At 44.6% G+C, this 12,781-nt stretch overlaps 2 protein-coding genes across 2 annotated transcripts; both read right to left on the bottom strand.

The window, feature by feature from the left end:
• Nucleotides 1-6,257: 6,257 nt before the first annotated feature.
• Nucleotides 6,258-6,637, bottom strand: LOC308525139 (large ribosomal subunit protein eL34-like; the record flags this gene model as incomplete). The annotated part of the gene is made up of 1 exon (XM_081099910.1): nucleotides 6,258-6,637. One exon carries the CDS (start codon nucleotides 6,635-6,637, stop codon nucleotides 6,284-6,286), a length of 354 nt encoding a protein of 117 aa, XP_080956036.1. The 3' UTR covers nucleotides 6,258-6,283.
• A 4,468-nt stretch (nucleotides 6,638-11,105) lies between these two features.
• On the bottom strand, nucleotides 11,106-12,041 carry OR4D11 (olfactory receptor family 4 subfamily D member 11; the record flags this gene model as incomplete). Its single annotated transcript, XM_081098447.1, has 1 exon — nucleotides 11,106-12,041. One exon carries the CDS (start codon nucleotides 12,039-12,041, stop codon nucleotides 11,106-11,108), a length of 936 nt encoding a protein of 311 aa, XP_080954573.1.
• Between the last annotated feature and the right edge of the window lie 740 nt (nucleotides 12,042-12,781).

Raw genomic sequence — 12,781 nt, 5'->3', positions numbered from 1 at the left:
TCTCAGTGAGCCAAAAGCAGCCCCGCTTAGGCTCTCTCCTATTGGGTCTTCTATTCTAGGGCCTTCCTTATTTCACTGTCCTCAGCTTTAATAAATGTAACTCAAAAAACAAACAAAAAAAAGTGTCCTGAACAGCATAGGAACTTTTCTCAAGCTTGCCGAAATAGCTCAGTTGGGAGAGCGTTAGACTGAAGATCTAAAGGTCCCTGGTTCGATCCCGGGTTTCGGCAGGTCTTTTGCAGACCTATCTTTGGTTAGGACTGGGTTCATGTCTTTCTTTATAGTGTCTCAGCAGGCACCTGACAACGAGACTACAGTATTTAGTACTGAGGAATCTAAGAGCTTGAGCCTGTTAAAGAAATCATGAACCAAAGAAAGTAAAGGAAAAAAAAAAGAAAGAAAAAAGAAAACATAAACCTCGCAATGATCTTCACCCGGTCCTTTAATCACTCACTCTAGTTAGACTACTGGATATTAATTGGTAACGAGTAGCGGGGTGGCTAAAACGTCGGGGTTATAGGTGAAAGGTGTTGGGTTTGGTTTCCAGTGCAGTCAACTCGCTGGACTTGAAAGTTTTTCTCATCCACTGTGAATGGAGAGTGTAGTGTGCGTATAAAAACAAACCCGCCCGAACAGGGACTTGAACCCTGGACCCTCAGATTAAAAGTCTGATGCTCTACCGACTGAGCTATCCGGGCTCTGACAAGGGGAACTTGCTCCCACCAATCTGCAGTAAAATAGGCCAAGTGGCCACGTTCGGTTCTTATTGGATTAAAATTCTGAATCTTTTGGCTGATTCACTGAGAAGTGAAAGTACAAAATCAAACCGAGCAGGCGTTCGGCGGAATGGAGTCTTTATTCCTCCTCTTCTCCCACCACAGGCAGACTGCCTGACCTGCCGTCCCTCCGCGTCTTAAGGGAGCTGAACGCCCCTTCAGGAGGAATTCTCCAGACGGAGGACCTTTGGGCGGGCCTCGAGCAGTCCCGGGATTTCTCATCCCAGTTTTGGCCGAATCCCAATCTTTGCAGATTGGGAGCGTCTTGTGGGTGGAGCATCACGAATAATTGATTAGGCTTCCAACAGTTTATTGGGCAGACATTCATTGAGTGCATGCCGCGCTCCGGAACCCGAGCAAGTTTGCGGAGCTGCAAAGACCGGGTCCCGGTCCCGGGTCCCGGGTCCTAAATGGGGCGGAAGACACGAAGAACAGAAGCACCCAGTCCAAGCTTTGATGGTAGGAGGCCCGCCTTGCGGATCCCGGGGGACCGGGCCAACGCCGGAATCAAGGAGCCGCCAAGTCTTCAGGGGCTGGTGATGCCTAAGGGCTGAGCGTGGTGACTGCGCCCCTGGAGGCTTGGAAGAGACTCCTGAGCCCACGGGAAAGCACGTGCGCTGAGGACTGAACGTTTTCCTGAAGCTGTCATTGGAGAGGCTTTGATCAGACAAGCTAGAGGCTGACATTTATAGTTTTAGGGAGTCCTGTTACCCTGGGCCGCTGTGTCCCGGACATAATTAATGAGTCTTGTTTTTTTCATTCGTCCTGCTCCTTTATTATGCCATGCCATGCCATGCCATTTCTTCAGGCATTGGGTGAACACTCGGGAAGGGAATCCTACGGGGTGGAGCCTCACAAGCATTTCAGTCCTCCTGGGAGTTCAGGGACACCACTATGTGAGGGCACCCTGAGGTCTGCATTCTTTCATGCAGAAATGTACCCGGAACTATGAGCAATATTTTAAAGGTGACCTGGCCCTAACCGGTTTGGCTCAGTGGATAGAGCGTCAGCCTGCGGATTGAAGAGTCCTATGTTCGATTCCGGTCAGGAACATGTACCTTGGTTGAGGGCACATCCCCAGGAAGGGGTGTGCAGGAGGCAGCTGATCGATATTTCTAAGTCTCTATTCCTTTCTGTAAAAAAATCAATAAAATATATATATATTTTTTAAAAAATAAAATAAAAGGTGATCCGTACGGAAAGATATCCATGTAAAGCAAAAACAACACAAGGTGCTAAACAATGTGCATGGTATTATATTTATGAAAAAAATTAAAAGATATGTATATGTATCCTTAAACTATATATATTAATATATTTGGCATATATATGATGTTTGAAAATGGGGGGGGCTCTTACCATTTTCTTCAGGTACATCTGTATTATTGGATTTCAAAAAAACAAGCATGTATTTCTTGTAATAAATTAAACGAAGAACAAAAAAAGAAGTAATCTGTTAAGTTATTCCACCTTCTGCGATCACATAGGCAGCTCTTCTGACCAAGCATCCCAGATCCCGTGTGTTCGACAGATCCCAGCAGAGAAATGTTAAAAGCTGGTATTTCCTTCCCAGCAGGAAATCCCTCCAGTCCTCAAGGTTCTGTCGGAGAGTTGCTGGTATTGAAAAATCACAAATGAATTAGGTACAGTTTCCACAAATAAAGATGTGGGGCCCTAAGAATCAGATGACAAATCTGGGCTCAAGCAAGAACACTAAATCCAGGCCCCCCTGGAAGACAGCCTCCTGGGCCACGAGGTCAGTCCTGGGGGCAGTTGGTGAGCCTTTGGCTCAGCTTCTTACAACAGTCCTGCCGTCACAATGGCTGCTGAGTGCAGCTCTGAATGCAGGAGAGCATGAAGACCCGTTTCCTGTTCTAGGACAGACTAGACTGACAGGAGCCAAACACTGAATACAGTATATTAGTAGTCTGCTTAGCATAGAGACAGTTAACTGGAGCTCTTTGTATTTCCTTTAACACACCACAGTGCCACCCTCCGCTTTTTTATGTCACATCCCCCCCCCCCCACACACACACACACTTGAAATGCCATTTTCTTCCCACCTTTGTTTTAGAAGTTCCATCCTATCTGTAAAGCAGGGGTCCTCAAACTACAGCCCGTGGGCCACATGCAAATACAAATATTGTATTTGTTCCCGTTTTGTTTTTTTACTTCAAAATAAGATATGTGCAGTGAGCATAGGAATTTGTTCATAGTTTTTTTTTTTTAAACTATAGTCCGGCCCTCCAACAGTCTGAGGGACAGTGAACTGGCCCCCTGTTTAAAAAGTTTGAGGACCCCTGCTGTAAAGAGAGGCAGAGATCAGGACTTGCCCCAGAGATCCCTGCTTCATCTCCAGAAGGAATTAGGTACTGGGGGCTCTGAGCCTGTCACTGTTGCACCCATCACAACTGACCTTAAACACCTGTTTAATGGGTCTGTCTTTCCTCTAGAATGTTTCTGCTGTGAGGACAGAAACTCCCTGTATATCCCCAGTGCCTGGTTCAGTGGCTGGCACACAGCAAGCTCTCAAAAACCATTGCTGAATGAATGAATGGATAGTTGGATGCGGGCCAAAGGTCAGGGAAGGCTTTTAGTGTCGGATGAGGGGCAGAACTGGTCTTGGTAGAGAGAAGGGGAGAACATTCCTGTCAAGGTGAATGATTCCATCATCAAATGGAATAAATTTGTCCTGAGAAAGTTCTATGCCACTCTACCGCGCCACCCCGCTTTATTTTCGTTATAGCAGCGTTTATTGCCGCTTGAGATTCCACTTATTTGCTTGTTTATTAACCATCTCTCCCTTCTGTTATCCTGTCATAAAAACGCCTCAGGGCAGTAACCTTGTTGGTTGGGACCTGGTCTTTTCTGTTGCTGTTATTTTTTGTTTAGTTTTGCATTTTTTATTTCTGCATGCCCACAATCCCAGGATTTAGAATAGTACTTGTCACATGGCAGGATCTTAAGAAAGAACTAATGTCAGAGAGTGAATGTTTTTACTGCACAGTGTGCTTCCCCCATAATGTAGGATAGTTTCACGCAGATCATTTTCTGTTTTTCAAACCATGTCTGGCAAAAAGTCACTAACTTTCAGGTGGGAAGATCATTGTCACTTAACTGTGTTGACTACTGTCTCCTGGAGGAAAACCTAGGCTTGCTCAACAGACACACAGTTAACCATGGTTACATATTCGGGAGTTTGGAAAAATTTTTCCTGTTTCTGCTTGGTAAAAGCAGAATAGCTTCTAGCAGAGACAGGGTTTGAACCCACAAAAACACAAAACCCACTAATCCTTGAAGGCAAGGCCCTATCCATTAAGCCACCCAGGAACCTATCCAGCCTATTCTTATTGATTGATAATCTGAGTAGGACTGAGCTGCTGAAAAGTTGCAGGACAATTTAAAATTTTTATTCCTGATGTAAAAGAACAATAATGTACAGAGAGAAAAGTATCTCATTAACTTTATCACATCCTGCTATTTTCTTCGTCTTCAGTCAACGGAAATTCTGGAGCCACATGAAAATCATCAAAAAGACCGAGTAGTGGGATTTCTCACACCTTCACCAATGAGGACCTTACAAAAGCACTGGAGCCAGTTTCTTTCCTTTTCATGGTGGGCTAGTCGGATTAGAGATTTTACTACTAAATGAGTAGGGTTTTTTTCTGCTTTTTTTCTTTTTACTTCTAGTTTCCCTCCCCCGTATCAAAACAAAAACGACTCTGGTGGGACTCGAACCCACAACCTTTGAATGCCTCTAACCTGTCTAGAAGTCCAATGCGCTATCCATTGCGCCACAGAGCCAAGCAGCAGCATTGTTTCCTGCGATGCTTACATCATGGCAGGAGTGGTGTCTACCGGGGATTGCTCGCTGGCGGGCCAGGGTATGATATTTTTCTCCAAGAAATCGTGTCCTCTGTGTTGCCAAGAAGAAGCGTGGATCGGAGTTGTGTTTGAGAGTCTGAAACTCTTTTGAATATTTCTTTCCCTCAAAGATCGCCTGACATCAATCACATTTCAGCCTCATTCCACAGCGGAAAGAAAAAGGTCTTTGTGTGGAGTTATTCCGTCTTGGCGAGCAAGCGCCCCACGTGCGGTTCCATAGTGTAGCGGTTAGCACGTCTGCTTTACACGCAGAAGGTCCTGGGTTCGAGCCCCAGTGGAGCCATTTTGTTACACCTTGGGGTAGGGTTTCCTTCTGTCTGTCTGATCTTCCTTTATTGCTCCAGGAAGCAGGAGACGCTGCGGTTTCGTCCCGTGTTCCACGCTTAGTCTCGCCACGCCGTCTCCGTTTGCCTGCGCGCCTCCGTAGATCGGCCGACAAGGCTGCCCCCGTGTGGCAGCTCCCGGGAGGTGCAGGCGCCCTGACCCAACTCGAGTCACCGCGCGCCGCGGCGCCAGCGCCATTGCCTGCAGGTGTCAGGGCGGGAGTCCTGGGCCCTCCTGCTCCCTTCTCAACCTTGCAGGTGCCACCATTTACTAGTAGTTGGGTATCCTCCCTCCTTTGTTGATTAACTCCAAGTCCACTGATACCTAAATTAAAAATACTTTTTGAAAAAAGATATGCTTGTGGTAGAGTTCAAACAGCCCTGCATTTTACACGATGTCTCTCTGACCAAGGTTTTCTCCTTGACCAAACTCTAGCCTGGCTCCTCCGAGCGCTCCTCTCAACCACGTCCATCAACTTCGGCCCAGAGAGACCAGAACAAACAGCAACGCGAACTCCGTTTCCAGCAGCCCAAAGCCGCGTCCCTAGGAAGACCCTAACTCCGTTTAAAGCGCCTGAGAAACCTGAAGGCTGCTAAGAAACTTACTGTTTGTTCCAGCCAACACTGGAACACAGGACGCCTGTCCCCCAGCCTGGAGGGAAGGTAGGAGTCTGAGTGGCACAGGGGTAAGAGCCAGAGAGCAAACCCAGGTGGGTGTGCTGGGCCCTCCGCCTGCTCCCTCCTAAGCCTTTCTTGGGCTATTTTTTTTTAAAGATTTTATTTATTTTCCCTTTATTGATTAAGATATTACAAATGTGTCCTTATTCCCCCCAATGTCCCCTCATCCTCCCAATCCTGCCCTCACCCTCACCCCCTGTTGTCCACATCCATCACTTACGCTTATATGCATGCATGCAAGTCCTTTGGTTGATCTCTCCCCCTCACCCCCACCCTCCCCTACCTTCCCTCTGAGGTTTGAGCATCTGATCGATGCTTCTCTGTCTCTACATCTGTTTTTGTTCATCGGTTTATGTTGTTCATTATAATCCACAAATGAGTGAGAGCATGTGATCTTTATCTTTCTCTGACTGGCTTATTTCACTTAGTTTGGGCTATTTTTAAATGTTGCTGCTACCACTGAGTTGAGGGATAATCCCAAAAGCCACCTCCCTCCTTTGTGGATGGACTCCAAGCCCTCTGCCCTCATACTTTATTTAAATTAAAAAGACTTTCCCCTTTTCCTCATTATCATCTTTATTTTATTTTATTTTATTACTCAAAAAAGCTTCATTTTTAAATTTATTTGGCTTTCTGACTCTGTGCTTGTGCCTTCAACACTTTCACAACGATTTTCTGCTCGTCAATAAGGAAAGCACGCTTGATCCTGTCGCGGACACATTTAGCACACATGGATCCACCGTAGGCCCTGCTGACGTGTTTTTTCGTCTTAGACAACCTCATTAGAACTTTAGCTCTCACAGCACGCACTCCGCGAAGTCGGCCTGGGCACACGCCACATGCAGACTTGGGTGCCTTCCCAACCTTCTTGGTATAAAGGTAAACAATCCTATTACCAGGGGTTCGGGACAGCCTGGTTTTGTTGGAGGCTGTGTTGTAGGACAGCCTCCGATGGTACGTCAAACGCTGGACCATGGTGAATACCTAGACAGAAGTCACCGTCCCCGGAAGAGAGCTCATTATCATCTTTAAAGAACATCTGGTGCTGGTCCATGACAGTTTGGATACAATGTCTATAATAGTTTCTGGCCTTCAGCCTCAATATCAGTAGAACTGGAAACAACTTCACTTGTTTCTCAAAGACACATGGCTTTATGGAGTGATTTCTTAGGCCCATGAGGTTGGTTCTGATGGTGTTGAAGTCCTTGGGGGCCTCCCCTTCCCCTACTTTCTTAGACTTTTAGATTTGATGAATCGCCTGGTTTAGTCATAGAGGCTCTCTGACCTTCAGGATCCAGGATTTGACTCCTTTTCGTGACTGTTACACATTCCCTGAATGTTGACGTTGGACGGATCTAGTACAGGGGCAGGAGCAGAGTATGAGGTATGCTGCTGCATATTTAAGGGGACGAGGGCATGGTAACAAGAGAGGATGTCCTAGACCAGTGACTTTCAAACCCTTTTTCACTGAAACACACGCTAATAAATACACTTTATTTACATCAAGACCACTGTACTCATACGTGTGTCTGAAATAAAGGTTTCAAGGAACAATTTTAAAAAATATATTTGATTAAGTAGGGATTTTTCTATTTTATCCTAGATTATTCTACTTCATTAAAAAAAAGTGCATGTTCAGACCTACTAATGGCATCACACCCCTTAGAGTTTCAGGATCTGCAGCTTGAAAGCACTGACCTGGAGCAGTGCTGCTCAGAGTGTGGTGATGCCCAAGGCACCTGCATCAGATTCCCTGGGGGTTGGCTGCAACCTGCTGAGAAATGAAACTGCAATAAAAGGCAGCAATGGGAAAATCAAAGCTCTGTGGCGGCTGTCAGAGAAGCTCTCAGGGCCTGGACAGTGTAGATTTATATGTGCAATTTCAGTTTATGTGATGGGTACATTGCCCCATGCAATTATTTTAGTCTGCATCTCTGAGATCCACAGCTCACTTAGAGGTAGCATAGAGACAGATCTTGATGTTCATCAATTTAATTTCTTTAGAATTATGTTATTGGGTTCATGGGCAGCCAGAAAGGTTGACTGCTAAAATGTTTGATTCAGGAAGCAAGGCAGGAAAAGGCAGTTTGAAAGCCATGTGTATGCCCAGAATGGGTTGACTTTTCTATGGCTCTTAGCAGCAAAGCTTAAGAAATAACAAAAACTGATTTCTTTTTTAAAATTTGTATTTATTGACTTTTGAGAGAGAGAGAGAGAGAGAGAGCGAGAGAGAGAGAGAGAGAGAGAGAGAGAGAGAGAGAGACATCAATTTGTTGTTCCACTTATGCATTCATTGGTTGATTCTTGTAGTTTGTGCCTTGACCAGGGATCAAACCTGCAACCTTGGTGTATGGGGATGGCGCTCTAATCAACTGACAAAAACTGCTTTCAGAGGGGAGGAATGCAGCGCAGCTTGTGATTTTATGTCCATCCAGATAAATGATATGTGTTGTAATCCAATGCAATTTCTTTCCCCTTCCCCTGAATTATTGAATCAGGTTATGTTGTGTGTTTACACGGGTTTGAGGAAGTCTCAGGGGCAGTGCTGTGACAGGGATTATGCTTCTGAGGTACAGTGATTCAGACCCCATACATCTTTGGTGCCACCCAATTCTGACATAGCGACAAAAATCTGACTTGAGTGAGTCACAAGAGATAGGAAGGAATGGAAAGAACACAATTCATGAAATGGACTATAAGGTGGTCTGTGTTATGCATTTTTCATAGGCAATTTCAAAAAGAGAAGCCTGCGGACTCTTGAGACCAGAGAGCTACCTGACCTATGCATGATGAAAAGTAAAAATTATTCTTAGATTTTGCATATTAGGGGAAGTAAGTTAATATTGTAAAAAGTTAGATCAGGAGACAAGGAATGGCGAACAATTAAACCAGTTAGTTTATGAATACTTATGGGGCTAGTCCAGATGCCAGGAGGGACATCAGTTAAGTTTGTCTTCAGCATTCACTATTCTTTGACTAACTCTCCTTGAGCTCTTTTATATCTCCTAGGTCTGATGTCTTGGTCTGCTCTCTTTTTTCTACTCTCAAAGCCAGGATTTATCTTGGAGCCATTAAATTTTTTGATATGAATCTTTCCAATGCTCTATGTCATCAGCTTTAGAGCAACTCTCTAAGCTGTATAAATAGCAAGCAAACTTATTGTCAAGTTTTAATGACAGAAAAATAGACATTTTAAGATGGTAGATGCTTTCAATTTAATATACATTCCCATGCTTTCTATCCCCATCAGTTTTTTTAAAAAATATATTTTATTGATTTTTTTACAGAGAGGAAGGGAGAGGGATAGAGAGTTAGAAACATTGATGAGAGAGAAACATCGATCAGCTCTCTCCTGCACACTCCCCACTGGGGATGTGCCCGCAACCAAGGTACATGCCCTTGACCAGAATTGAACCTGGGACCCTTGAGTCCACAGGCCGATGCTCTATCCACTGAGCCAAACTGGTCAGGGCCCCATCAGTTTTTTAACAATGTATTTTTATTGGTTTCAGAGAAGAAGGGAGAGGGAGAGAGAGATAGAAACATCAATGATGGGAGAGAATCATTGATTGGCTGCTTCCTGAAGGCTCCCTACTGGGGATCAAGCCCACGACCCAGGTGTGTGCTCTTGACCAGAATCAAATCCAGGACCCTTCAGTCCACAGGCCGATGCTCTATCCAATGAACCAAACCAGCCAGGGACCCATCAGGTTTTTTGTTTATTTGTTTGTTTTTAAATAATGAGGACTATAGGCCACGTAGGAGAAGAGTGTAACAGTGCAGTAAGGATGATATTAATAATGATGCCCTAACCGGTTTGGCTCAGTGGGTTGAGCATTGGCCTGCGGACTCAAGGGTCCCAGGTTCGATTCTGATCAAGGGCTTGTACCTTGGTTGCGGGCACATCCCCAGTGGGGAGTGTGCAGGAGGCAGCTGATCGATGTTTCTCTCTCATCAATGTTTCTAACTCTCTATCCCTCTCCCTTCCTCTCTGTAAAAAAAATCAATAAAATATATTTTTTAAAAATAATGATACTACTCTTTGAGCATTTATCATCTGCCAGGCATCATATGTTTCACATGTATCATCTCATTTTAATCTTCACATGTATCATCTCATTTTAATCTTCACAATAACTCCATGAGATGAATATTATAAGTACCTTTATATAGGTGAACTATGGCCTGTGAAGAGTTACAATACTTTGCTCACAGCTGGTGGATGGCAGAGGTAGGATCTGGACCCAGGTCTGTTTGACTCAGATCCCAGAGCTTTCAGCTAGAATGCTTTCCTTTTCACTTTACTTTTATCATGCTTCCCCAGATGAAAGTGCTAGCCTAGACTGCCTCTTTACAAACACCAGCAGATTGGAAGATAGACTGATTAGAGTTTTACTTCCCTTAACATGTCCCTTCTCTCTCTGGTGGGAAGAATGTGTAGATCCTCAATAGTAAAGCCCATCTGAGGTTGGCTCTGGTAAGGCAGCACCTGGAGAAATCAGGTCTTGCATAGTGAGAATGGATTGCTCTTGGTGTAGGATCCTGAGGTTCTGCCTTTGTCTAAGCATTCCAGTAGACTGTGAATCTGACATGTCTAGTACTGCATAAGATAAATTCTGTTAGGCCGTTATGGGAAATCTCAAGCTTTTTCATTCCTGGTAAGAATGCAGGACGACAACCATTATGTACCTGTTAGGTCACAAGACCATATGGAGTTCAACTAAATGGAGAAAATTTCTTAATCTGTGATAAGCGACATGTACCCAGGTATGTGTATTTCAGAGGCACTGATCATGAGAGCTTTCTAGAACAGGATTTGGCATAGACAGATCTAGTAATGTAATAAATTACATTCACATGGCGGAAGAGCAGTAGATTGGGTAGCTGGAGACTTCTCTGTAATTGAATTTATACAAGTTCTTGAGCAAATCACTCTATCGATAGGCTTCTATTTACTTACCTCTTTTAAAAAATATATTTTATTGATTTTTACAGAGAGGAAGGGAGAGGGATAGAGAGCCAGAAACATCAATGAGCAATCAGCTGCCTACTGGGGATGTGTCCACAACCAAGGTACATGCCCTTGACTGGAATCAAACCCAGGACCCTTCAGTCCACAGGCTGATCCTCTATCCACTGAGCCAAACTGGTTTGGGCTATTTACTTACCTCTTGAAAAAGGAGTTGAATTCAATTAATTTCTTCGCTGTTTTATAGTTGTCCTTGAGTGGAAATACATCAATTAGCTTAATCCTATAATACTAGTTATTTCATGCTTACCAGAAGGTTGGGTTATTAATAATCTATTACTTAAACAGGAAAATAAAATGTCATCTGGTAAGTGTAGTTGGTTTATTGACAATATATTTGAGTACAGAAGTATGACTCTGTAGGAAAAATCATGAAAGGAATCCTTGGTGAAGAAGAGGTTGGAGATGCTTACTCTATTCCATCACAGAAAGCATGAGTCTTCTCTTCAGTCTCCTCATGGCTGACTTCATTTCCTGGTTCCTCAGAGTGTAGATCAAGGGGTTCAGCAGAGGGGAGATGACAGTGAAGGTGACAGCAATGGCCTTATCTGTGGGGAGGGCAGTGAAGGGCCGGGCGTAGACATAGATGCAGGGCACAAAATGCAGAGTCACCACAGTGATGTGGGCTGTGCAGGTGGAGATGGCTTTCCTCCTGCCCTCCCCTGCCTGAGACCTCAGCATCATTAGGATGACTGTGTAGGATACCAGGAGGAAGAAGAACCACAGGGTAGTGACTAAGCCATTGTTGGAAATCATCAGAAGCTCAAGTGCAAAGGTGTCTGTGCAGGCGAGGTTGAGGACCTGGGGCACATCGCAGTAGAAAGTGTCAAGCACATTGGGTCCACAGAAGGGAAGCGGGAGCAACAGGGAAATCTGGACAATGGAGTGGACAAAGCCCCCCGCCCAGGAGGCTGCAATGAGGGCAGTGCAACGCCCCCTCCTCATGATGGTCGCATAGTGCAGGGGCTTGGAGATGGCTATGTAGCGATCAAAGGCCATCACAGAGAGAGAGAAAATGTCTGCCCCACCGAGGAGGTGGAAGAAAAACATCTGTGTCATGCAGCTTGCATAGGATATGGTCTTTATCTTCGACAGAAGGTCTACTAGGACCTTCGGAGCAGTGATGGAGGAGAAGCAGATGTCAAGGATGGCTAGATTGCGGAGCAGAAAGTACATGGGGGTGTGAAGGCGAGACTCACAGGTCACAGTAACCATGATGAGGAGGTTTCCCAGCAGAGTTGTCATGTACACAAAACACAGAAAAAGAAATAAGACCAAACTCAGGTCTTGGGACTGAGTAAGTCCCAGAAATATAAATTCTTTCACTCTGGTGCCATTTCCCAAATCCATTGAATCATGTTTCCTCTTCCTCATGTAGCTTGGAAAAATGAAAATTGTTATTTCAGAAAGTGTTTACTCTCCCTTAATGGATTCAGGTTTATAGAGGCAGGTATTAGGTCTGAAAACCAGTGAGTTGTTATGACCACATGAATAGCTTAGGTTATTGCCAGTGTGTCCAAAATGACATCTTATTGCACAGGCATGCACTTAATTATTCTTTACTCTGTAAATTATAATAATTTAGAAAATACATAAAAGCAATGTTTTAAGTATACAAGTTCTAAGTACCCAAGATAAACAAGTGGATGTGAAATATTCAGAAAAGGACTATTGTGACACAAAGGATATAAAAATGGAGTCAGATTGGTGTGTGGTTAAGGCAAGTGCCTACTTGCTGTGACTGGGGTCTTTTGAATTCCACAGGAGGATTCCCCCCCCCCCCCCCCCAGATTGGGCGTTCCATTTAAATAGTTTAAGAACCTCTATCTGCAAAATGGTTCTCTTTGGACTGAGTTCTGCAGAAACACTCTTCCCTTTATTTATCTAATTAGAAAATATATTTGTATTCACTTCAGAGAGCAAGGGAGAGGGAGAAAGAGACAGAGACATCAATAGTATGAAAGAATCAGTGATTGGCTGCCTCCTGCACCCCCCCCCCCCACTGGGGCGATAGAGCCTGCAGCCCAGCATGTGCCCTAACGGGGAATGGAACCACGATTTCCTGGTTTATAGGTTGACACTCAACCTCT

Source organism: Myotis nattereri (assembly GCF_964212035.1).
Source record: "Myotis nattereri genome assembly, chromosome: 9".
NCBI lineage: Eukaryota > Metazoa > Chordata > Mammalia > Chiroptera > Vespertilionidae > Myotis > Myotis nattereri.
The sequence above is the reverse complement of the archived record's forward strand: the minus strand, read 5'-3'. Positions and strand labels throughout refer to the sequence as shown.